Source organism: Melospiza georgiana, chromosome 2 (genome assembly GCF_028018845.1).
Source record: "Melospiza georgiana isolate bMelGeo1 chromosome 2, bMelGeo1.pri, whole genome shotgun sequence".
In the NCBI taxonomy this organism is placed as follows: Eukaryota; Metazoa; Chordata; class Aves; order Passeriformes; family Passerellidae; genus Melospiza; species Melospiza georgiana.
Genome location: NC_080431.1, coordinates 41,013,486 through 41,041,327, shown reverse-complemented (window position 1 = coordinate 41,041,327; position 27,842 = coordinate 41,013,486). Strand labels below are relative to the sequence as shown.

General features: G+C 35.0%; 1 protein-coding gene across 10 annotated transcripts in view; it reads right to left on the bottom strand.

Annotated features, from left to right (window-relative positions):
* The window catches only part of MYCBP2 (MYC binding protein 2), a 175,914-nt gene that overhangs the window by 41,049 nt on the left and 107,023 nt on the right, over positions 1-27,842 (bottom strand). For 4 of the 10 annotated variants that reach the window (XM_058018892.1, XM_058018894.1, XM_058018897.1 and 1 more), the window contains 13 exons: positions 27,756-27,808; positions 26,904-27,076; positions 26,520-26,664; positions 24,515-24,727; positions 22,028-22,083; positions 21,497-21,612; positions 19,376-19,473; positions 15,235-15,351; positions 14,322-14,462; positions 8,253-8,327; positions 6,079-6,303; positions 5,045-5,177; positions 2,282-2,407 (listed from right to left, as the gene is read on the bottom strand). In XM_058018892.1, coding sequence (XP_057874875.1) covers positions 2,282-2,407; positions 5,045-5,177; positions 6,079-6,303; positions 8,253-8,327; positions 14,322-14,462; positions 15,235-15,351; positions 19,376-19,473; positions 21,497-21,612; positions 22,028-22,083; positions 24,515-24,727; positions 26,520-26,664; positions 26,904-27,076; positions 27,756-27,808 — 1,671 coding nt within the window. The remainder of the gene's footprint in view (positions 1-2,281; positions 2,408-5,044; positions 5,178-6,078; positions 6,304-8,252; positions 8,328-14,321; positions 14,463-15,234; positions 15,352-19,375; positions 19,474-21,496; positions 21,613-22,027; positions 22,084-24,514; positions 24,728-26,519; positions 26,665-26,903; positions 27,077-27,755; positions 27,809-27,842) is intronic. The other 6 variants (XM_058018893.1, XM_058018901.1, XM_058018896.1 and 3 more) reach the window with 5 other exon arrangements.

The window sequence follows — 27,842 nt, the reverse complement described above, 5'->3', positions numbered from 1 at the left end:
GGAAGCAGCATACCTAAAACCTACTAGAATGTGTACTTCAGCATCAATCATTCCTACCTTAAAAACCTAGAAGTGATTGAACAACCTGGTCTAGGGGGGGTTTGGACCTATGGTGATCTGTAAGATCTCTTGCAACCCCAGCCATTCTGTGATTTACATGTCTGATAAACTATTATTATTAAATGTAACATGCCTAATTTCTAAAATTAGAAATTATTTTAAAGGGAAGAATATCTGAGAAGTTGAAAGTTATCTGCCCACAATAATCAAAGATGGAGGTGGGTAGGGCCAATCATGAGGAATATTAAAAACTTGCCTGTAACACAGAAAGCTGGAAGAGAGAAGACATAGCTAAATCAAACAGATTCCTTGTGGGAATCAAGTCTTTCTTGCAGGCAATACTGTAAACCTAAAATTAATGGTTTTACAGTAGGAAACTCTTACCTACTGTAAAACTATGATGGGGATCTATACCTACACCTATTATGGGGATCTTTACATTTGATCAGTTATTTTGAAACACTCTTGGATGGGACTGAAATTTCATCAAAACCAGGGCATTTCTATAGAAGTACTTTTAACAAACACGCCCCTCCAAAGAAGTGCTTCCTTGGGAATTTCCCCTAAGAGATTGTGCCTGTGCCTTCCATTTTTTATCTTATACAAAACTCAGAGCTTCTAAGACCTGAAAATACAGAAAGACTTCATACAATGTAATGGTACTGCCGAAGAAATCTATTTTTGGGAAAGTAAGACCATTAATCTTTCAATATAATTGCCAACAACTCTTGGGCAATTCAAAAGGAAATACAGTACACAGACTGAATGAAGCCACGTAGCTGAGTTGTTCATTCACACTAAATATCAGGGTGGGTATCTTGAGAAAATAATGCACACAAAATAGTAGGGAATTCAATGCCAGGAGTAGCTTCCAAATGTTTTGTAACTGTATCATCCCAAAGAAACACCTTTGAACTGCTTAAGAGGTAGTAAAGAGAATCACAATGTCTTTAGAAATCAGGATGCCTGTTAATATAGCATATTTATCACTAAGATTTTATCTTTGGACAACACAGAACAAAAAATTGTTGCCTTAATAAATTTTTGCAGAAAAAAGAACAGATAATTCTTCTGCACTATTACACAATTGACACCGAGAGACAAGCTGTAATACTGCCTCACATCTTAAATAATTCCACTTTTGTCGTTCCACCATTACTCTGAAATGAGTATGGATGAACTCATAGGGAAAAGAAGGTTTAAAAAAATAAGGCTCTAAAAAACAAAAGGAAAATGCTTCAACTTGTGCAGCCTTTGTCCAAAAAAGAGGGTTTCCTATAACAATGCATAGACAAGTATGAACCACTTTCTACACAGTAAACCACTGTGAAATGATATAGAACTATTTCATGTTGTGACATTAACAGAATAGACTATTTAGGAATAGTTATTTTTCTAATCTTCTCTCCTTTAAAGTAAGTTTTAAATTCTTTTATTTAGGATACCATGAAGAAATATCTGCTGGTGCTAAAAAACACATAGAACACCTTAGGCCCTTATTTGTAGTGGCATCGGCTACAGCAATGTAAGAATAAAATTACAGAGCTCCATGTTTCAGGAATACTTCTCAAGAACCTCATGGAAAGTCCCTTCTGTATTATTAGATCTGCTAGAACTAACAAAGAAAGGAACAAAAAGCACGCAGATTGAGTTTATTCTGATGGCTTTTATATATGTATTTAGATCTCGCCAACAAAATAAACCATGATTAAAAGAAACAATTGTTTTATATCAGTAAAACACACTAGACTTCATTTATTTCCCAGCAGTTGTAACTAGTATCCAGATGACTGAAAGGCAACTTCAGTTTTATAACTTCTTTTTTTAATTTCACAACAAACTTTAAATGGCATGTTTTACCTTGTTAACTCACTAAAGGCATTTTAAAATTATGAAGAAAGATGACAAATGTTTCTTCATGGACTTTTAAAAACATGCTTTCTAAATCAAATAGTTTTCTAATCTTGTTTTACTTGTATTTTTCATTTCAGCATTTCAGTTTTGTGCCTACCAATGCAGAAATCCCAAACTAATTTCCAAATGTTCACTGAGTCATTTTATACACAATATTTAGACTGAGTGAAACTAAAGCAGAGAAAAAAGCAGTTTTAACACTTTGCAATTCATTATACTATTGCTTTGGAGAAGACCTGTGGTGCCTCGAAAAGCAGAAAATGAGTAATAAAATATAGCTATTAAAAATATGAGTGTAAAAACATACCTTTGTTATTTCCAAGGCCATAATCAAACCCTTGTCCATTACTACAGCTTGTCCCCTTACTGAAAGCTTGTATTGAAAAAGGACTTGGGGGAGGAGTCTGCACATTTTGATCTAGAAGGACTTGCTCTGTAAAAAAACCACATCACTTTGGGGTTAGACCTCTGAGTAATGGATTCCCACTAGAAAGATGAGTCACAAAGCAAAAGATGATATTTATTTCCACCGATAGCACTCCTCCTCTCGACTAAATTCTCTTCAAAAAAACCCACACCTGTTCTTCAGAACTCACGCGCTAAAAATAGTAAGACAGAGGACTTTATACTAAGTAGACTGTTTTTGTTTGACTGAGTTGTTGGCAGCTATGCCATTATTTGATACATGTTTTTTTTCAGTAACATCATTCAGCAGGGTTTATTCTTTGGACAGCAATTGTTAAAATCCCTTTGACAAAGCAAGGCAGATGAAGGATGGTTTTCAGAGTGACAAACTAGGGCCACTAAACATTTAATTGTGGCTACCCCTGATAGTTCATGGAACATGAGACATGCAAATGAATACTATAATTTTACTTTCTGTATGATACTAAAGCAACCTCCAACCCAAACCAACCTGGAGTATTTCATAATATTCAAAACTAGAGTAGAATTAAAATAAATGAGACAGAATCCAGTTGACTATTTAGATTCACAGAGAAATTACTGACTTAACGTGGTCAAAAATACCAACTGACAATATATATGAAAACTTTCAGAAGAAATATCCCAAATTCAGGTTTTTAAAAGCTTGAGCTGGCACCTTGATTTTTTTTTTCTTGTCAGTGTACTAAAATTAACATGGATAAAATAAAAAAAAAAATCACAACTCTTTAAAAAGTACTTTTGAAAAAATTGCGTTTCAGGACAAAACTGCATTTCAGAGTAAAAACTCTACATAACTTATTCAAGTTAAAACAAGTTATGAGGGAGAAAGTTATAAAGTTGGAAATTTAGTCAGTCATAAATAAAGGATCAAGAATTTTTTCTATCAGAAGCTACTCTAGATCTTGCTGTAGTACTGTAACTGTCTACAGACCTAGCTATTCAGAGTTCTACCTTGTCTCTGACAGAAACCCTACTCATTTTATTTAATTATTTAATTTAATTATAATTTTTTTTAAATAATGAGAACGTGAATGTAATGTGAAAGATGGTGCTATTCATGGATAAAAAAATGGACATTTGCAAATTTAGCTAGAGCACCTGTAGATCCTTATTATTTCCCTCTAGCAAAAGCATTGAAGCTGATCATAAATTTTGAAATAATTTCATTGCAAATAAAAACAATCAGTTTAAAATAACCTTCAGATATGGCTTAAGTGCACAAAATTTTGCATGGCACCGGGTTGGACTAGGAATCTAGAACAGGTTGAAAAATCTCAGTAATTGCACTGGTAACTGCTTAAACTCCTTTAGCCAGATGGCCCAGAGACATCTGCCTTCACCCTACCTGTAAAAAGAGACTCATCTAGAAAAGATTAACAACTGTTACATTGAGGCATGGGATTGATATCAGAAAGTTTCTAAGATGGTATTTCCATGAGCTGTATTGCAGGAATCCCACTACAGAGTTTTGTCCACAAAACCTGGAGATTGCATTTCTGTTTTTCTGTGAGAGCAATGCTATATTCCAAGATGTCCTTCAGTAACAGTGCCTAAGCATCAAGAATCTGAAGACAAACCTTCAAACAAGGGTCTTGTTTAAAGTCTTCCTGATTTGTGAACTCTTTCTTAGAGCACATATATACTTTGAGAAATTTAAGACAATATGAAATGATAGGTCAAATACTAAAGATGAAAAACTACCTAAAAATGCAATACTGTCAAGTTACTTATATGTATTTCTCAAAATAAGCATTCTGGAATGGAAATTTTTGCACGCTGCTTAATGTATTGATTTCAGATAAAGTATTTTCTACTGGAAAAGCAAACAATCCTGTATAAAAATAGAAAATAATGAATTTATCAACCCTATTATTGAATACCTGTGCTTTCAACAATAACATACTGTTCCAATTCACAATTATTTCATTTATGGAATCTACTTGGGCTCTTTGAGCACCTCAGAACTTGACATTATCGGACACAACTTCAAACAAAGGAGTGTTTGAAGCATTCCATAAACATTTATATATTTAATGAAAAACTCTTGACTATTTCCCCTTCTTTACACCTGATAGTCAAGCTGCAACAGTCTACAGAAACACTTATGTATTAGCAAGGAATTGCTTTGTTCTGATACAGTAATGTGATGATAATTGTTAGAGTATCTATGTGTGAAAGGAATTTCAGCAGCAAATGTGAAAACCAGAAAAATGACAAAGAGTCTGTTAAAATGAACTAATAAGAGGCTGACAATAAGTGTGAGCTAAAAACACAAGCAGAGTATAACTGCTGAGGTCAAAGCTTTTCATAAAGATACTTTTTGGAAAACAGATGCATAAAAATTAACCCCAGAGCTAAAAGAAAAAAGATGGTTAAAATTATCACCCATAACAATAACTGGTACAGAAGAAATAATACAGAAATATTTTGACTGTTTTTTAAAAAAAATCATTTTAAGAATGCTTATAAACAACTTTTAAGCCCGACTGTGCAACATAATTCAAATGAAAATACATAAGCTAATGTTATACCTGCTCAAAACTCAGATACTTCTCTATTTCTCCTGTTTAGATTGCTTATTTTCTTTAAAAAGTAAATGAAAAAAAATAAAACAACCACTTGCCATCTTCATGTCGAAGGTACTGGTTTCCACCTCTGTCTCTAGCTAATGACCATGCCTCGCCTTCATCACTTTCACAGAACTCTACCATGCTGTTCTTATCCATTTGCACCCATGTACCTTCTGAATTAGTCACCTGATGCAGACACATAAAAAAGCACAATTTATTGACTTCTCAAATAATTCAGTAGCATGATTCAGCAACTACTTATAGTATCTGGAAAACACATTAAATTTCAATCTTTCTATTAGAAAGTAAACGTTAAAAAAAAAAAAGTTTCTTAAATTAAGGCCACAGGCTGAGGCAGACTGAAGTACAAACCTATTTATGGCATATTTACATTTAGGAGTAATTTCAAAAATTTTAGACCTATTTATATTCAGAAGAAGCAAAACACCAACACCAAAACTTCAGAAAATCCACGTAAGCCTAAATAAAAACTGGAGGGAAATAGTCACCAAAATATACCTTCTAATCAATGGTGGCAACAGGAGAATTATAATACCAAGATGTACATGAAAGGTTTTTATGATTATTAATTTTGTTCCTGATATTATATTTAGGAAATAGCATGACACACTTCATCCTTAAGCCCTACTTAACCATAAAACACCACAACTGGAAAACCCAGAACAATAACAATAGTTCAGCAACTAAACAAATTGATACAATCAGTAAAGAGAAACAGGAATTTGTTAAATGGTTAGGTCCTAGGAAAACATTTTATGAAACAGAATTCTTTCAAATAGGACAAAAAAGTAGATCAAGAAACACAATTTTGTAAGGAATACCATAACAGAAATACATAAGCAAGCACAGGTAACTGCAGTGCAATTTTAACATTATTCCAATCAATGCAAAAAGGCAAGAGACACGACTGCATTAGTACTGCTAATATAAACCAAGGTCAAAGGCCAGTAATTAGCATGAGGAGGGGAAAAGCAAACCTGGACAGAGGCAGATTCTTTTGCTGCGGTTACTACTGTTATATACTGGTATCTATGAAGACATGAACTGAAGCTACAAGGATCCATACCTCGCCCACTGCCTTGACTTTGTTTCCCAGAACTAACATTCCAATTGGGATACCTCTAAGGTTAGGGCAGCTTCTGATGTTGTGACCTGATGGGCCAGTCTTCACTACCTTGTACACTCCAGGTCCACCTCGAAGGAATGGCATGTCTTGTTCTTGCATCACTGCTTCCTGTGGGCAGTGTGAATTTAGGTCTTTGAAAAAATCATCAGCATTAGACCTAGATTCCTGAGAAATTAAAAAAAGGCAAAACAGAACAGAATAAAACCTATTAATACCACCTTTAAACTACTGAGATAAGAAACACTTACTTCAAGACTACAAAAGGTAAATTTCAGAGCTAAAGGAGATCCTAGTGTGCTAAATTTAGTGTGCAGTGCTGAACAACTAACCACTACTGAATTGCATATCAATTGAATTACTCCTGACATTACTCTTCAAGCAAAAGTGGTATAAATGTAACCATTTATATAAAAATAATAGCTCATATCTAACATCAAATACAAATTATTTAATCTAATTGCTTTCACTAAACCTTTATCCTCACTGACATTTCTCAGGATACATATACATTCCTCCTGCTCTATCTGTGAAATTTTGTTAAAGTCTGGGACTATGGAAAGGGAATTCAATATTATTTTGTACTATTTGCTGATAAAATATATATCCAAACCTGAAGTAGGAAAACACTGAATTTCTTACCAAAAAAAGTGGTAGTTACCAGAAGAAGAGAAAAATTAGCATAGATTTTTCAGTCAGCAACAGCTTAACTGAAAGGCTTTGTACAAAAAACCATGAGGGATAGAAATAACAAATGTGCAATTATTTCAGAAGAACGCAAGTGAGAAGCAGGAGCAAGTTCCACTATACTGAAAGTCAAAGGTACTTCTAAAGGAACATTAAGGAAAGTTACCAACTACATAATGTCCTGCTGGATGAAGCCAGGGGTTTCCTCATTCAGTTTACTGTGTTCAGCAACAGGAGAAGCTTTTTAGAAGCAGCATAAAATCTTTACTAGTGGTCTGTCCCTTATATACCAACAGCATTTAAAACCTTTTTATTATGGATGTTACAGGTTATACCCTATTTTCTTTACTGTCTATTTATCAATCTGATTTATCAAAATTTAATTTCTTCTGAATATGCTGATACTTTCTGCCTTGACAATCTCCCACAAAAACACCTTCCAGGAGTTCACTTACTGCTGTGAGAAAGAATAGTTTCTTGGTCACATTTAAACCAAACTTCTGGGTACATTATTTACTTTTAAATGAATGCAAATTTCCTCTGATCTCTTTAATTATCATGTTTTCAGTTTTTTTTTGGTATGGAAGTCTGTGCATGTGTCCAGACTAATACAGGAGTTTTTTTCAAGAAGCCTTTACACAAAAATGATTCTATTATGTAAATATGTAACTTACAAAGCAAGTTAACGCAAGCTGAGTTAAACTGGTTTAAGAGAAAAAAAAAGACAATTTAAACATAGTTTAGATCTTGACACAATAAAGTCTGCTATTCTGGGTAAAAACAACCAACGGACAAACAAGTTTTAAAATCTCTAAACAAATGTACTTCACATTATTGTCTTCATTACAAATTTCATACAAAAAAAATCCATCTCAAAACATTACAGAACTGATATTCAAGCAAACACTTCAACAGTCACTTTAAACAGCTTAACTGCACATAACATATAATGATCCTAGAATGAAATAATTTTTAAAAACCCATTAAGAATGGTCTGAGTATTTATTAAACATCTGCATGGTGGCTTTACTGATATAAATATCATCTTATTGGACGGCACAACTTTATGTGGAGCCTCCAATAACAGAAAAATATTTACCAGTCAATTCTGCGCTAAGAGAGATTGAAAGGCTTTGTTATGTTACTAGGCCACCTCTCTGAATTTCTAATTTGGTTTGTTAAAAAAGGAGAGCATTATTTATTAATCATTAAAAATTCAATAATCTGCCCTAGTACTTTTTTCTCATTTTAGAAGAAAGAGACACAGATACAGCTCTGAATGCAAATCTGCTATTTCCTATAAAAGTAAGTCACAGACTCCAAAGTAAAAAGTAAAACAGACTTCAAAGAATATTGAGCATAAAGTTGAATCATAAGGTGCATTCTGAAAACATGAGATACAGTGCGACTGTTCCTGTAATTTAACTCACCTTAGGGGGTAAAGCTTTGGAAGTCCATGAAAAAAAGTCCAAATCCCTTACTCCTTGGCTAGCATTAAAGACATTCTGAGCAACAAAGTTTGAAAAAAAGAGACATATATCAACAAAGAAATGGGAACAAAGAAATATTGGAGGAAGAAGCTCAAGGTAGTATAATGCAAAGTTTCTCCTCAAGTAAATTTACTGGTAGAATGTTTTGAAAAAGGGGGAAGTTTTGTTTTCCTAATCAAGTCACCTGAGTCCATTGCTCACCATGGCAAATAATCCATTACACAGAAACAGTTTAGTATGTCAAAAGCTCAAAATGGATGTAGTGTGTCATGCCATTTACTGAAATTAAGAGCCAGACATCTCTTACAAAGCTTGAGACTTCAGACACAGAAAAATCTCATATTTCTGTTACCAAGAAACGGTAGCTGGTCCCATCACAAATCAGTTTTCTAGTGAGATGGTCTCCTGTTCTAAAAGATGATTTCAACCAGTGCAGGACAAGTGCACACAGAATTTTAGTCACCCAGTCAGAACCAAAGAGATAGAGAAGGGCTAAGCTCTCTATTGCTGAAAGGAGTTTACTTGCACAGAATGATTTCACCAGTTTGCACATCAAAATTGTACTTTTAACTGGAGCCAAAAACTTCAGTACTATATGGAGAACAATTGCTAAATTCCATTAGTTTTGTGAAACATACAATGTATTAACAAGTTTGTTATGAATAATTGTAACCCAAATATAGCTGCCAGAGAGACATCACTAATTTTTTAACCAATTGCACACACTATTGAAATAAGCACTGCTGCTCCTGCTTGATTTTTCCTCCCAAAAAACAGTGAGGACAGCATTTTTTATCACTGGAAAACATGAAAAAGAAGCCATCTTTTTTCCACAAGCTAGTTTCTATTAATTTCAAAGAAATTCTCTGTCAAATGAAATAACAGTATATATATAGCAGAACTAATAATTGTATTTATGATGGAATCCCTTTGACAAAGCACCCATTTCATCTATATGAACTGAAGTATTAAAATCTAATTTCTTATCCCATCCTGATATAGGAACCAAATGAAATCCCTGCTCAGCAGCTGCATTAAAATTCAACAGTAGCTAAGGCAGTAAGCCCTTTCAGGCAGAAACAAGCACAAAACACCCTTGGGTATGCTTCATCTGTGTTCCTTGAAAAAGCACTAACATGTTAAAAGTAAGCAAATCTACATTTTTACACATGATAGATGCACATAATCTACTATATACTGCTTGTAAACATTAAGTTGCAATAGTACAAATGATCTGCCATTTTGACAAAGAGGGAAAATTGTCACAACACCAGCATTTCTTTAGAATTGAGTACCTTTACCCACAACTGAAGGAGGTAGCCATGCACTAGTGATATATGCTCTGGGGCACTGGGGAAGGGTCTCAGATAGGAAGATTAGCAAAGTACAGGTTTATCAACTCAGCATAAAACTATGGCAACTATGAACAGCCTACATGTGCCTCATGAGTGTACTTCAGAGGCATCCAACCTACTTAAACTGTCTGATTCTATTACTCTGCAGCATATCGCCTTTTTTCTGATGGACTACCACTGAGAAACATGGACTATCCATATCTGAAATATTTAGGTATCATTTCAAAGATCTAGATCTATTTTTCTACATAGAGCTCTATGTGTAAAATACACAAGGAAAACCAACAGCAGTGAAGTGGGACCATGCTGGCTTAGAAACACCAAGAACATCAAACTAGAAGCTCTCTTTTGGTCTGGGAACTTGAGAACTTCCTGCCTATTATAACACTGCACACCAGTTTAGATGAATAGATCAGGCAGCTATTTGGGACCTAGGTTTTCATTCTGAGAAAATACTAAATACAAGGTTTGAATTTAGCCCTTATGCTATCATTTGTAGATTTAGTTGATGCTTTCTTTCAAGAGTTTACCTTCCGAGATCTAAAACTAATTTTAGAAATTCATAGTTTTCCCAATAAATTCAAAGTTTCAGAGATAAAAAAAAAAATAATTTGTTTTGCCACAAAAAATCATTGGTCCATTAAGAAGCATTTAAAACCTCAGTTATTATTTTTCAAAACGAAGACTTATCTTAAGCAGCCATCTTGACATTTTATCCAACACAGTCTTACTCTTCAATTGCTTTCCATCATGCTTAAAACAATGGCAGAAATTTTTGTCAATGTCCTTCAGTGTTTCCACAGAACATTCAGCTTTCTGAGGTTCTGTGATCAAGCACAGGAGCCTACATACTAATATTAATTCTTTCTTCCATTGCAATAATGGTTTGAAAAAACAAGTTTAGCAATCCTTATTTGCCTTTGGTGCCTGGGGAATGTAATATTGTAGCTGGACATCAAGGTACAATATTCCATCTTATAAAGTTTTAAATTTAAAATGAAGTAGTGAGAACTTCGAATGTGATGTTTTAAAAGACAAGTTCCAGAGTTTGACCAAGATCAATTTCTATTTCTTCCTAGAGTGCACTCTTTTGTATCATATGTTCTTTTCTCCTAAGCACTATGTGTAAGCAAGAATAAGTAACTGTCTGGATAAGGAATTTTATAAGCATTTTTTCAAAAACAGATACCTGAATATCATAAGACTGAAGGAAAAGTATGTACCAGAGATAGAATCAGCTTATTCAAAATTGCAATCTATTAAATTCACAATCTCATAATTATCTACAATCAGTTGGATGCACAATTTTAGATCAGGGGCTGTAAAGCAGTTCCTTGTGAAAGGACAAGAGCAACAGAAGAAGAGCTGAAGACTTTCTAAGGAGGTAAATGAGCACAGCTCAAATAAATGAAACACTGGCAATACCATCAATCTCCCCTTTCCTATGATAATTTATCTTCAACTATAATAGCTCTAATAAAAATACAGAAACTGCGTTTATGAGATCCACAATATTCAGTATTTGCTTTATCATAAAATACCTAGTTAATGCTAATAAACATACATAAAATGAAGATACAAAATATACATCAAGATGAAAAGAGGTCCTAATTAACACTGCCAAGAACCTCTACTGTTTTTAATCTGCTCACTGTTCCATAATACAGTGAAGAAACAGAATAACTAAAACTTTTTTAAAAGTTTTTACATATTTTCCAAAATGCACTGAGAAATTTTATTTACTTAAGGGATTGATTATAAAAAGCCTGCATATTTAAACATGAGAAAGCAATGTAATTGGAGATGACAAGTCTGCCCACTCAGAGTTGAATAGAAAATGGAATCTAGTTGAAGAAATGTGACATCTATTTATACAGGGAATACATGGCCTAGCTCAGGCATTTGATCTTCCCTTTGCATTTTCAGTCACACAAGACACTTGCTCCAGTCTTCCTTTTAAGCCAAAACTGGTTGAACGGCTTGGCTTCAAAAAATCTCACACAATCAAAATTTTTTCTACTGCATTCTGCTCATCAAGTCATTCAGCTACACAAATCAACAGGATTGAGCAGATATGAATTATACCACAGTTTAATCTAACAAAACTTTAGCATTTATTACTTAATTCAGTATCTTTTTTGACATAAATCATTCATCTCTAGAGGACTGCAAAAATCAAATTTGACAACTTGCTAACAGTCAGTTTTTTGGACAATTCTGAGGAAAAAAAAGAGTATAATTGGAAATATTTTCAACCTAGTAATCACCATAAAAAAGATTTTAAGCTTCCTACCAAGAAAGCAGTATCTGTGCAAAGGAAGGATCTAGTAAGAAAGCAGTATATGCTAGACTAGCATGCTGTAAAGACTTAAGGCATTCAAAAGTCAGCCTCTGAACCTTACGTTTCGTCACCTTTAAAATATAGAACGTTAGAAAACTATTTTCTTCCTTTTTCCTCTTATTATAATATATATATATATCAAACCAACAAATCTTACTGCTTATATACCGTCATAATGAAATAAAACAGTTTCAGGATATGCCAAGTCCTCCTGAAAATGTGAAAATTAGAGCCACGCAAGGAAACTCTTCTGACAGTAGCTCAGAACACATTTCTTGCACATGCCTGCACTGCTGAAGGAGTTGCTCTCATAACCCTTTTGCTATGTTGGCTGCCACTTACAGAGCAGAAGCTAAGAAAGCACATGACATTTAACTTGTGTCAGTCAAGACGTGTGACTGGCTACCTAAAAGAAAATTTGGCATATCTGAAGCTCATAACAGTCTAAATGGTAACAAAACTAATTCATAAGAGTGTTCAACAACCCCCAAAACCAAGAGAGAATCTTTCATCTGAACTTCAGATGCAGAGAACTAAATGTTTAAAAATTGAATGCTGTTTTTCACATTTGATTGTACCTGATCTCCTTATTCATATGAAACTTGTATTCTCAAGATTATGCTGTCAAGACTGAATGCTCAGTTATTCATGACAGACATTTCTTTCCAGGCTTCTCTCAAGGAGCACAGCATATGCTCTTCCCTAGAACCACATGTATACCAGAGCTGTATGAAATATGCCAAGCAGTAAGTTCTTGCTAATCACAGACAATTGCTGAGCTCAAAAATATTCCCTTCAACAAGTAAAAAGGTACTGAAGATAGCTAAACTAAAAAAAAAAATACCACAAAAAACCACTAACCACAACTAATAAAAATCTACCAGACTATAATACCCATCTAGATAAACAATATTTGCTGAAGTTAGTTACTTAGTCAGGATAAATTCACTTTTACCATGGGTGAACTGGTAAAACACAACTACTGCACAGAACTATTAATATTTCATGGAAGTACAATACAGCAATTTTCTAATGGCAACCAATTTCTAAGGCAAAAAATACAGGCACAATTTTAAAGCCTAATTTTTTCCATGTTTTCATATATTCTACAACAGACTAGAAAAACACTGTGATGACAGGCATATTTGAGTGACTGATTTCTGAGTACAGAAATAATTTGCTTCTCAAATCCAAAATTAAAATAATTTCCCAAACAAGGATTCTATTAAAAGAAATCTACAAATAGAAATATATCAACAAATAATTTGCAGACAAGAAGACCTATTCACATCACATAACAGTGTTTGGCACAACAGCCACAGGGCATTATGAATTTCCAATTTTAGCTACTAGCAAATAGCCCAATTTCACTGGAACTGGGACTATCTCAGTTCTTCTACAACCAAAAAACATGAACAGCATAATATTACTGGTTGCAGTGTTTCATTTAATGAAATATTTCTCAACTATCTTCAATTGCAGCAGCAGCTTACTCAGACAAGATGACAAATGAAATCTAAATAGCAGTATCAATTACATCTGAGTCTCACATTCTGCCCATAAGCAAACAAGGTACTGCCCACTCAGGTGAATGCATGAAAACAGATGAGCCAGAAAGGCCGGCACTTTCATGAATCCTTTGAGAAACACTGGTTTAGCTAATAAAGCTTTTCCTTTTTTGTCTTTCACCTTTTTCAAAAAACTGTAATTGGTTTCCAGAAAAGGTCTAGCCTTTAACTAGTGATGACGATCACCATTAAAGTTATTCACTTCCTGTTAACTCTTATTATAAATTCAATGTTTGTCTGGAAGCTCTAGGGTTCTTTGATTAGCTAATGAAGTGGTAACTTAAAGATTCAGGTATAAAACTCACAAAAAACATCCACAAAACCCAGAGTCTAAAGAACTTTTTTGGTTGGTTGGTTTTTGTAAAGAGCAACAATTACATTGATTCACTGCAGGCTGCCAGCCTCTTCTGAAATCATAGCACCAGTGGACACTTCACAGACAATGCTATCTAGCATAAGAAACACCTGGTGCAGACAACAATCCAAAACTACTCTGCTTTAATTACAGCAGTCCCTGCACTTCTGTTTCTCTTCTAGGAGAAGAGGCTTCAGTATAAAAAGCCTCATACCTTTCTACACTCCACCCTCATTACACAGCAGCCCTCCAAAATGCACACATATAAGGTTGTATTTGGTACTTAAAATATCGTTTACCTCAGGACTTTTTGCAGCCTTAATTAAAGAAAGTCTTGTAATGAGGATAGAGTGTATTTTTGGATATTTTTCAAAGGCACCTTTTACTTACGTCAACAGGTACCAGAAGGCTCTTGCCAAGATGTTGGTTAAAAGACAGACACCAGGCTTCAGTGTAACCATTCATGTTTGGAACATACTTCTTTATTGTTTCATCATTCAGCCTCAGCCAAACACCATCATCATTGTGGATCTATGGGAAACAAGCAACAAGAACGAGCCATGCCCTCCTGTAACTGTTCTGGAGCTAGCAAGGATTAACAGACTTCAGGCAGACAAGAGCGGCAAAGAAGCAACAATCCTTACAATGCTGAGACAACAAAAGCAGAGGTAAAGAGGAATATTGACAAAATCAGAACTCCAAAGCAATGGGGAAGCATATCTTTTTATAAGTCAAGGCATGAAAACAAATTTCAATCAGATCATGCAGTAAACAAGAATTGCTTTGAAATAAAAGAGGAAAGAAAGCCAAGCCTTAATAAGCTTTATAAATTCCCCACTTCCCATTTTTCCATTGCTGGCATGACTTTGTAAATCACAAAAATATTCCTTGCATATGAAGTTATATTGTAAGAAAAATACATGCATAGTAGTCTAACACACTGGTAGTGATCTTTCAGATCTCTAAGTAACAGATGTAATGAAAAGGACATCTGCATCTGAATTTTTGTGTAGAGTTGAAATAGTAAGTAGTGAAAAGCTAAATCTTAAGAGGTATTATTGTAAGATGAACTCCAGGAATTTTCTTTCCTTATATCAGTATCAAATGTTTATTACACAGGTTTGAAGTAAGTAAATTAAAGGAAATGACAGCTTGAAAAACTAAATTAGTAAATTTAGATTTTTGCAATTTATGGTCTTAGGTTGCATATGTCAGCATCTAAACATGGAAAAAACCCCATTATTTTGCATGAATTACCTTTACATGTCAGCCCAATTTTCAATAGAAATGTCTTATGGATTACCTCATCAATGAAAGTGATGGATCCATTGACTTTCACTATGCCTATCTGCTCACTCTGAAGGGAAGGGTGGCTACGGATACGAAGCCCTGCACTGTCCTTGGCCACAAATTTGCGAACCTAAGAGAAGCAAAGAAAGACAGTAAGGAAGAAAAAAAATTGGAACAGAGCTCTCAGAGTAAAAAGAAATAGGTTTAACAGGTTCTGAAATGCCAGTGACAAGACAGCAGTCTTAAGAGCTACAGTTTGTTGCTAGTTTCCCATGGCTGCTGTGTATAACTTCATTTTTCTACTATAAATAAGAAAGTTATAATGTTCCAAAACACCATAATGTAAGCATGCATTAACTTGGAAATATTTCTGTTATACCCTACAATAATCAGTACAACCTTCTGATTTTTTTAACAAACACACACATTTCATTAACTCATCACTCTCGGATTACCATTTCTCAGTTGTGCTACTGCAGTATTTGTTTAGCCAGCTTTTTTTAACCAAAATTTGGTTATTTTCCTTAGCTAAAGAGTTTAACTAGCCATTTTAAAATAAAATAATCTTTCTACTTCTTTATCTTTTAAACAGCTATTTCGATAGTTTCTTCCTTGTTTTTCCACAGCAAGGTTAGAGCAGAGGCTTCTTGCTATTAGCTGGACTTTCTACAGCACCACAAAATCTTCCACTTGTTATTCACTATCATGTTTTTACCAATCAAACATTATCAGGCACCTATTCCATAGAGAACAAATGTAAGGCATCCTACTGGTTTCTTAAAACCAGAGATGCATATATTCTATCCATGTGGTATAAAACCATTCTCTTGGAAGGTTATTTTCAAACTCCACAGATAAAAGTATCAACAGAAATATGGATTTTATCTATAACAACATAAAGGACAGAATGATGTGTAAGGAACAAACTTAGGGATATACAACAAAAGGTAAGAGCTAAGTGTACGAACCTTTTTTCCCCTAAAGAAATTATTTAAGAAATTATATTTATTCTGAGGATAATTTAAAAAACAAAATACAAAACCAACAAAACTCCAAAACCAGAAGCATGTAAAGGATTTCATACATAAATTACTCCAAAATGTGCAAGGTTTTGCTTATTAACAGTCCTCTTACTTGTAATACTTAGATTCTCTCAACAGACAAAGCTAGGACTTTCAAGGTCCTTGGAAAAGTAAAAACTGAATCACTGCTGACAGCATTCTAATACAGACAAACCAAAATCTTGCAAATTAGGGGTCCTTGCATCATGTTACTTCAGAAAATCGTTATGACAGTTTGCTAGAACTTGGATTAAAAACTTTAATTTAGAGGAAAAACCCACATTCTAGATTTTGAGGAGGCACAGGCCTGGAAAGAGCCTCCTTCCCTTTCGCAACAGCTAACCTAATTAGTTAATACAAAACTTCAACCTATAACTAGAAATTACTTAAGGATCAGACCCACTGACAGACAATACAATAAAAAAATCTGATCAGGAGTTCTCTTATGCTCATTTCTGACCATGATGAAAAACTGTATCATCTGATACAGTGCCTCTTTGCTAGGAACATTTCTGTATAGCACAGTGGATTTGTAGCTCCGTAACACCTCCACCGGCAGCTCTTCCATGGAGCATACGCCTGGATTCCAACTGAAGAACTGACTAAGGCAGAAAGGCTTAGCAATTGGGACGTACATCATCCCTACAGCAGTTTTCAAGACCTGTATTGCTGTGCTATTTTATCTGACAAATGTGCAAAGAGGTACACGTCACACAACACACATGTCACACAATAAAGGGGTGTTGTCCAGGATAAAGCGACCTTAACAAGGGGGTTGGTCTATGAAGGGGTGAGAAAAACCACTCCCAGGCCAGAGCTTTTGGGTTTGGTGGTTGGTTTTGGGTTTTGCAATCAATGCTAGCTACTTGTTGTGTCAGGATGGTAGAAACCATCAAAACGTGTTAGTGACCAATCATCCTAGTACCAGTCTTGCACCTTCAAATTCAGCTAAATTAGGACCATTTCCTTCTAGTTGGTTCCAACTACCCTGAATTACATTACAGAGCTTGAAAAACAATGTTTTCCTCAATAGGATGTGGAATCAAGTTTCCTGCAAGTTAGTTAATTTAAGCTTTGCAGACTAACAGGAGGCAGGAATTTTTATGGGCCATATATCCCAGGCTGAATACAGATCACTATCACAGTCTCCTTCAGATTTTTCATCTGACTTCAACTAACAGAGAATGAAGAACACACGTATCAAATCATAACACAGTACCCATTTTCAGCTTGCAATTTACATGAGGTTTGGCTACAAATCTGGAATGTTCCAGTGCCTCAATGAAAATATTTTGGTGTTTCTACCTGAGAACAGATCACCACTAAGAATGCACTGTTAGTATCCTTTGGTTACAGCTATCTGAAATTTCAGAGCAAAGATGATGAAACACCATTTAGAGCTCAACTATGCCCTTTCTGTCAACAAAACATGATTTGGTACACTGGACTGTCTCTGACTGATACATGTCTCATCTGCATTCTTGGCTTCAGAAACACAGAGCACAGTACAATTACTACCTTGCAGTATTACTTACAACATTGCTGTTGATACACAAAGAATGATTCTGATTTGTTAAGTAATTTATTATGACATGGAAGAAAGAAGACTGATTAAATGATTTACCATGAAAGGTCTAGTTTAACTTTTCAGCTGGCTCTACAGACACTATGTACAGGACAAAGATGGCTCCTTTTTCTGAGAGACAAACTTGGAAGAAGAAACGAGACATGCACACAGAACACCACAAGGAGAGGATTAAACACTACATAACATCTCAGAACTCCAGAGGACTGACTTCTTTCAAGTACTTTGACTGTTCCTTGACAACACAGAGTTATCATGTATGAACAAGTCACCCCAATTTCCACTGTAATACTTAAAAAGAAAAACAGAACTACTGTTCAGCAATTCATCTCATATCAAACCAGATTCTCTCAACTTGGGGACAGCAAAACAACACATATGATGATCAGCTTGGGTGGAGGTATAATGAAGTTGCTTGAGATACAAATCTCTCTTAGTAGGAATTGGGAGTTCTAATTAAAATAAAGAACTAACCAGGCAATCTTCCTTCCAAGAGAAGAGAGAAAGTCTAAAAGAAACTTTTTGGGGAAAAAACAAAAAAAAGAGAGCCAGTGAGGGGTAAATGCTGCATTGAAACTAGAAGTACATTTATTATTTTTAATTTGAGGCATGGCTCCAGGGAAAAAAATCTTGTTAGTAGTAGAAGCAGATGTTGGATGCATTTTAGAGACTGGGGAACCATACAACAAAGTTACTGTTTCTGGATTAACCTGAAGTCTAGGAAAACAAAAATTAGGATGCACTACATAGGTAAGAAGTTGTCAGAAACCTGATCCTTTTTGTAACCATATATTTCTTAACCACCTTCCCAATTTCAGGACAGGAAAGACAACCTTGTGGTATTCCACAACTTTAATGCAGGTTTACTCCAAAAAAAAAACAAACCAGCATCTCATTTGTGCAAGGTATCTCCCTCATCTAGGCATTTTCTTTATACCACTGCCACCCATTCCAGCTTACTTGCTTCACTGTCTGCTTTAGTCCTTCAGGGTGGAATGGTAAGGTGAAACAGGGATATCAAAAGCTACAGAAAGGATACCTTTAAAAAACATAATCATGCCATTCTCTAAGGAAGAAAAATATACTAAAGAAACTGGCTATGGATTATATACTGATTGAAGATGCTCATGACAAAACAAACAAAATCTTTGTAAAATTTCATGCACAATTAATTTTGCAGTACAATATAAAAGACATATAACTAATAACAGTGCAAAATTTTGTCTGTGGCTTTAATAATAGTTGTGATATGTTTGTGTGACAAGCCAAGGCAAAGGCAGTTTCTGTAGAGCTTCTATCAGTTTTATGAATTCATGTACTAAAAGAAAACAGAATGGATTTGTTTCATTTATCCAGTGTATTAATTTCATTCCATTCAGCACGTTAAAGTGATCTGCAAATATCCTTAAGTCTGCAGGACTATTATATGATAAAGTAAACATTAAACAACAAAAAAGTCCCACCCAAACATAATTATCTGTTTTGGGGTTTTTTTTAGTTCTTCAAACCTTGTTTGGCTGAGGCTCTGCTTTTGGTTTAATAAGTTGGGTTCCAGGAGGTATCATTCCTTTTGGAGGATCTTTTACTTTCACTTCTAGTCCAGCATCTATAAGCAAACAAAGACTACATTTAAAAAAATATAAGGAGATATATCACTTAAATAGTAACTACAGTTTACCTGTGCTACAATTTAGAGTATACAAAATAGACACTTATCTGTCTGCCAAAATCAACACCTGCTGTTGCTTCATGGTGCAAGGTAATAATTTTTGAACATTTCTATTTTCATATGTGGAAATTTACAGAGATGTGGTTTCATGCTGCTGTTAGATATCTGTCACAGTGTAGGTACAAAGCACTACCACGTAATTTTGTATCTTAATAGTGTCTGTAGGGTTATGTTTCAAGGTATGGTCAACACAGAGTCTAATATTTGAGAGGTGCAGGTGAAAGCTTCTGGAGAGGCAGTAGCTTATGCAACGCTGTACTGCTACAGAAGCTAATTGCTACATGTGAGACAGATGTAAGAGCCTGAAAAGCCACATTATACAACCAGACAAGGCCTATAGTGAAAAAATTGGCATATTTAATTACCAATGCTGTTAAAAATACGAAGACACTGGAAAGTGACATTCTTGTTCGTGAAGAAAAATACATGTAGTAAATACATGTGAAGAAAGACACAAAAATTTATCTAATAGATGAACATGACCCTGAGTAACAACTTTCAAAGAAATTGCCTCAGCAATCACTGTTAAAAATGAAGAACAACATCTTGAAAAGAATAATCCTGATATAGCAATGGAACTGTTGGTTTCACTAACATCCTTTTAAACAAGCACAATAGTAACAGAAGCAATCTACAAGCATCAAGAACATGAAAGGTTTGAAACAAAGAGAAACTGTTACCAGTACTTAAGCAGTCAAAAATGGACAGAATTATGGGCCAAGCATATGTACATCAAACCTTCAGGGGGCAGAGTCTAATGACTGAGTCAGAAAGTTCCACTGCAGAAAAATGGCACAGCTAAGTGTTAAGAGTACACTCCTATCTGTTTAATAATGAAAGTTGAGTTATATTTATCATTTCTAGAAGTTTACACAATGCTTGAAGATGGTAGAAGTTGTGTGAAAGTATAAGAGCAGTTGACTGAAACTACAGTGTAAAGTTTGCTCCAGAAATGACACACTGGAAAAAATACAAATGAGTGCATCACAGGCTCCAGTGAAGGCAAATGTTCCTCTGTTTGAGGAATAGAGGATAATTAATAATAATACTTTATACATCTTATTTTCTGTAGTTAAAACATAAAACCGAATCTCATTCCATTTCTATGTGAGTGATGTGTACTTGCATTTATGAGTATCACTATGTGTTTACCAAAGGTGCTGGTCAGTATTGGCAAAGAGGAACTGCTGGTGCTCGTGAATTCACCCAAACCCTCTTATCACATGTGGGTCCAGCTACAACACTTTGAGTGTTTCTACTTCCATCTTCACCATATCACCAGTAAGGCTGACATGAGAGCATTCATGACAGAGTATTTTGGAAGGGCACTCTTTCCACCACATGCTAGAGTATTGATATCATAGTGCAGTCCCCAAGACTGGCAAGATAACGAAAAGATTTCCAGCAAGGAATGAATCAAAATAATTTAAAAATTAGTATAAATAATTAAGAGTTTAGGCAGAGTCTCAGTTAAGACCACATCTCCTCAATTTTCCAGAACAAATGACAGTAAGTATTTCAGCATTGTCAGGAGCAATTTCACCTTCCTTAGGTTCTTCAGTGTTGGGCTGGGTTTTTTCCCCTTTAACTCAACTTCTCTGTCACTCTCAGCTGAAACAAGACACTCTTCTTTCAACACTGAGAGTTGAGAATAAGAGTGTCTGTTTATCTGGTAACCTAACCTCATTATAAATACATGATTTGCAACATGCATTCCTATTTCAGTGGGGTTTCTTCTTCTGACAAAGTGATTGAACTAAAAGGCTTCTGAATGAAAACTTGGCTACTAAGTTTTGCTATGAACTGTAATATTAAATCTTAGGAGCATTAAAACAAATGTGTTAGTACACAAAGTGGAAATAATATAAATTTATGCTTAAATATAGTAAATATTAAGTACCTATTTCAATGCCATCTATAGTAACATGAATGGTATAGAGACCAACAGCTCCAGGAGTCCAGTTTGCACAGTATGTACCATCATTATTCACTCTGATCAACATGTTTTCACTGGGTCTAGGCATAAACAAAACAATTAAAATCAATCAATCAAATATAATGATTAGTATAATGTTTATTTTGGAAACTACTCTTTTTTTTCTAGCATCTAAATACAATTTTCCCCTTTCCAATGTATTAACCTCCTATTATTTACTATGAAAATGTAATCTTCTATGACACATTTATTTATAGCAAATGATAATAACACATTCAAAGAGTAGCTAATACAAATAAGGAAACAACATTAGAATAATTAAGAAAAAATATTTTAAATATAATTGCTACATGTAAGAAAACATAATACTTGACTTCTGTGTTTCTACCTTCAGACACAATTATCTGTCAGTCATACCTGGAAGTCTGGGTGTAAGCAGAAGTGTCATGATATGTTAGTTTAAGCTCCCTTCCAAAAGAAATTTTTAATGTTTACCTCTTTGGTGTTGGTGAAGCGAAACGCAGTTCTTCAAAGGAATAATTTTCATACGCCTATACACAGATTAAGTTCAAAACCAAAACAAACAGTTACACCACTATCTTGAATAAAAGAAAGCAGAACATTTTCTTAAAGAACACATCAATCTAGCTTTACACACCCCAGAAGCATTAATCAGGGAATCAGAAACAAATTTCAAAACACAGAAATATATGTGCACACAAGAAGAGGTATCTTCACTGTCTCATCAAACAGCCATTATTTAGATAAGAAAGATTGCTACTGCTAACAAAAACCTTGTTAAAACTTTGAATCTCTTCAAATCTGACTTGTATAAAACCCTTTTGAATCCAGGCAGTGCACTGAGGTCCATGTGAATATAAGAAAGTAAATAAATTGCATGTAAAACCTGCAAACCAGCCCAGGCACTTTATCAATGAAATTTCATATCCTTTTTCTTTCAACTCCAAGTGAAGACAGAATTCCCTGAACCTTGAGGTGATACTTCCATTGATTTCCACTACAAAAAAGACCTGGTTCACTTCCATAGCATCTTGTAAAATCACTGCTCTGAAAAGCCCCCTAAGAAAACAGAGCTAGTCCTAGGAGTGTACAAAGTCCCCCAGCAAGAATCTCTCTGGGCTGCAATAGTTGCTGAGTTACCAGATTCCCATGTTCAATCAGAAATACATAAATAATTTAAATAAATAAATGAAGGTAGGATAAGTACCTTTGAACATATATGTATATATGCCATTCTGGGTCCCTGCATAAGGATATAGTTTTGGGTATCAGTCCCCCAAGCATGTCATAATTGATTTTTTTTTTTCGAAGTGAGATTTTATAATAATATTTAGATGTTTGTATCAAGTACTGATAGAAGGTGCAGGCTGATGTAAAATGAAAATATCAGGGGACATCAGCATTTTACACTGAAATTAGTGTGCTTAATAATGCAAGCAGGGAAATAGAACAGAGTATTTACAATGCCTTGAATTCTTAAAAGTTTTGGATGGAAAGGACTTAGCTTGAAAGGAACCTTGGGAAGATTCTCTGGAAAAGCACTAAACACAGAAATCAAGCATGTTTCAACAAGAGAGACACTTTTAAATTTAACCTTGGTGTCTTCTTACTTTTATCTTTATGAAGGTTTATACTGTTATTACCTTCTGAGAGGATTTTAAATTAATCCATCCATTTTCATTTTCCCTTAGCCTTATTTCAGCTAAAGAATGACTACACATTAACTAGCTCATATTAAGCATTCCTCACTCCATCAAATCTACAGAAGAGTTTTTGAACACCCTACACTTGCATCACAGTAATTTATCCCAAGGCACCTCATACTTTACAAGATATACAACTCCAAGAGTTTTGTGAGCAGATTTGACACCTATCACTGGAAAAGAAGTAGCAGACACCTATGGACAGTGGCTATCAGAAATATCATCTAAACCTTAACTTGGGATAAATAAATTATTTCTGCCTCCATTCAAGTCACTTTTAAAAGAAGCACCAAACCAAGAAGTGATGTTTGCACTAGCCCAAATAAAAATGCTAAAATCACACCTTGATATGCACATGATCTAGCAAGTTCTTAAACCATTTGTTGTACACTGCATTAATTTAATAGTTCTTTCACTGATCTACTAAGACACTATTCAGTACCCAGCTGCACTATTTACACACAGGTACTGCAGCACTATCCTTTGCCTCTAAAAGGTGCTAGTTTGCCGGTTCTGCCCCCACAACAAATCCATTCTGATTATGCTAAGTATTATCCTCCTCTACCCTCCTGGCTAATCCTGTCTCATTAAGCTGTGCAACTGTTAGCTATACACAACATGTCACATCTCTTAACCGGGTCAGTATGGTACACATATGTAAATTTACTGCATGTGCTACAATGTACTCAATCAAATCAACACTAGCTGCTCAGTTTTCACTTCTTTAGAAAATGTCCCTGGCTAAGTGTCTGAGCTGATCCATTTAACAGTGGCTCATTTCATCAGATGCTGCTTAATACATATGCATTGATATAGAAATCATTTGCATGCCTTTTTTACTACACTGAGCTCTTATTTTTTCCTGTTTTTCTATTTTACCTGCTTTAGTTTAAAGCATTCACTGCAACACTCCAACTCCATATACATAAAAATACTGGTTTAACTTTCCCTTCACCATTTTCATATGTTTTTATTTCTCCTGCATGACTCCGATTAATTTGTTAATCTATTTAATTAAAATCAAAGACAACTTTCCTTTTTATGCTAATCCAATCTAACTGCTTTAGAGTTTAACTAATTGGCCCTTTTGATGTATTTAGTTTATTGCTGAACTAATATTAATCAAAGTAATTTCCACTGAATATATTTTCAGATTGGGACCAAAAGTAAGCATACATTTTTCCTTCTCTACTGAATACCTTTACACACTTTGAATGCTGAATTTTATAGTTACATTGCCAAAATTGCAGTAACTTACCTTCATCATTGTAATAGCAATATACCGAGCTTCTTTTACTATCATTGGCTCATAGGAGGAATCCAGCTTCGGTGAAGGTAGCCCTCCAAAGGTCATATCACTGCTAGGGGAAACAGCTGTTGCAGGACTGCCTGGTATCCGCTGCACTTTTTTAACCTGTTCTTGTTGCAAAGATGTTTTTTTCTGAGAAACAGGAATAGCTTTGACTTCCACCTGTAAGAAGATGTGGAAGAGGGAATATGATATAGTGAGAAAACACACACACATTCTTTTCAATTTGATGTGGTGCAGTGACAAAGCACTTAGAGCCCTCCCTGTAAATCCAGCTGTGTCAAAACCCAATGTATATCTACACTTAACCTGCAAAGTCAAGCACAGCATCTTGATAAGATGCCAACTGACTCCACCATCAGCACAGGCTGGTGTAATAGAGCACTCCCTGGCTGGCAGAACACAGTCTGCTATGCCTAGGGAAGTTTTCCCAGAACAAGAGTGCAACAAAGGAGAATGAGAGCCTTCCAAGAGAGTGCACAGATGTCACAGTGGATCATCATGGCCACTAGATGTGGATCAGCAATGGCCAGACTGGATCCTGGCCGGCTCTGCCACCTCCCAGCCAGCACTGCACATTTATATTGTGCTCTTCAACGCATGTTTTAAGTGACTTTTTCCCCAGAGGTAGCACGGATCTCCATTAGCACAGGCAACAGCTAGCATTACACAATTTTCTGACAAAGACAGACAGACTACCTGGAAAATAAGTTTGTATGTTACTCATCTGAAATCTGCAATATCAAATACTGCAGTTTTCACACAGTTTTATCAAAATTTGATTTAATTAAACAAAAGTTACATCACTGCATTGCACACTGAATGAGTCCAGAAGAATAATTAAATTGAATTAAGGTTTTTTTACTTTAATACATTTGTGAACAGTAATTAAATAATAAAACCAGTAATAATTTTGATCATATTTTGACATATCTTTTTCCTGACTGATAGGATAAAATCACTACTGAGAGTCTTCCACTTGTTCTGTCACTAATTTAAGTCAGTAATCACACAATTTTCACTCAAGCAGTGTTTGTGACTAAGCTGGTTCTTGTGTTACTGTTGTAGAACTGCTGTTCATTATTATGTTTACAGCTCACTGTAAAAAACTCAATTATTACACCATATACAAAACAGATTTGGGAGCTTTTCTCAAATGAATCATGCCTTTGTAAAAAGTATTTCATCTACACTTGGGCTTGAACAAGACCAACTACTCCACAGTAGTAGTGATCTTTAAAACATAGAAGCAACTTAATTTATTAGAACAACATGAAAACCATTTTGTGTTCATTTTGTTTGCATTGCTTTACTACTTCAAAACAAGCAGCCCACTTTTACACATTCCACATAGATTTTACCCCAAAATGCACAAAATTCTTCTAACTCTACTTGAGGCTGTCAAAAACACCTTTCCAGTACTGAAAAACAGTGGTTAACTGAAGAGGCTGAAGGCAAACACAGGAACACCAGTCCCTGCCAGTTATCCTTATTAACTGCAAGGACTACAGGAACATCCAAGTATTAGAAACAGAAAAGGCAAGAGTACTATTCTAGTCTAAAATAAAGTAACTATAAAGTGGTCCATCATTGGGCTTCTGATGCCTTTTTTCCATCACAAAGTCTATGGTTTGTAACACTCCTTCCTGGTTTACAAATTTAAAAATGGATTCTTGTCACTTTAATACATCACCACCATCCAATCTCACTTATGACTGACTATTTATGCAACTACAAATGTGTAACTCATTACAGGCAAGTTATGAATTTCATGAAATGGTGGTGGCATAATACAGAATTTGGCAGGTCTGTGGATTTAGAGGTAAGAAAGTCTGATTACAATGAATTTAAGAGTGCCACTTTCTGTCCTATACAAGAGTATTCTGTGGAATACCTACAACAAAAACTAAAAGACAACAAGTTTAAGCAGAACAGCCAAGATTACAATAATCACCTTCATATTAGGAACATGAACAACTTCCCCATACTGGTCTTTTGTTTGTACTGTAATAACAGTTGGCCAACCACACCGGATGTCATCCTTATTCAAAATCAATGATGTTTTTTGAGGATCAGCATATGAATCTGGCTGCAGCCACCTAGAGCAAAGAAAACCATCCAACATTAAAATCTCTTACATCCTCCAAAAGACCAATTCTTACTCTGCACAAATGTGACACAGAGCTAAGAAAAGACACAGAACTTCTGAATGCCTACATGCTTTTAACTAATGTACTAATGGAATCAGCATAGCCAAACAGTTTTATTCAACTAATACTTAAAATAACCATGACAGTTCTATAGCCAGTTAGAAGGACAAGCAACAGTGCAGTTTTACCTTGCAAGTCGTCCACCACTTGATCCTGGTACACAAGCAATGAAATCTTCAAGAAATGACTGCTCATTGCTTTGTACCTGCAGGGGAAGGCTTCCTTCGAGAGCTTCCAAAATGGTTGGGGAGTGAGACAGTGCCAAGCCTTTCCCAAGAATGCCTGAGTGAGCTTTGCACACCTTTTTGGTTTTTTTGGCAGAGGTTGAGGGTGAAAAGAGAGACATAGAACAACTTTTCAGTAACATGTTCACATTTTCCCATAATGTGACACAATTGGTAAAAATATTTTGAGCATTTAAAACCATTCAAGAAGAATAAATTCTACCCTCATAAAAGCTTTAAAAAAAAGCCATCTCAGTCTATTAAACAATAATTTATGCCAAAAGAGGTTGAATGACCTTGAGTTGAGGGAGATTCACCATTAACTCCCATTGTACTCAACAAAAGACCATCAGCAAATCAGAACAAACTGCAATTGTATTATTTGAGACTTGATTAACATCACTGCTCAGCTGAAAAAGTTATTTTATTTCTGTCATTACAAAGACATGTAAAAGATTGGTTTTGGTAACATTTAAAACTTGCCAAATACTGCAACTTCAGCCAAATAGATATTTTGAAATATTTGGTCATATAATGTTCAATGTGACATTGCATGTATTTTTTTCCAAGCAGATTCATTATAAAAATGATTTCGTTTAAATACTAAAATTCTGTATGACTTTCTTAAACTATCAAATAATAAACTGGATTCCATTCTACTATAAAAGCCTTACAAACTATTTTTGTCTGTAGCAGTCAGTTTCAATGCAATTACGTGCTTAAGTGCATTGCAACGGATAAAAAGCAGCAGCATACCTGTAAGGCAGCCTCTTCAAGTATCTCAAGATCCTCTTCAAACTCACTACCTGCTGGAAAAATAAACCAGTTATATTATCTACATAG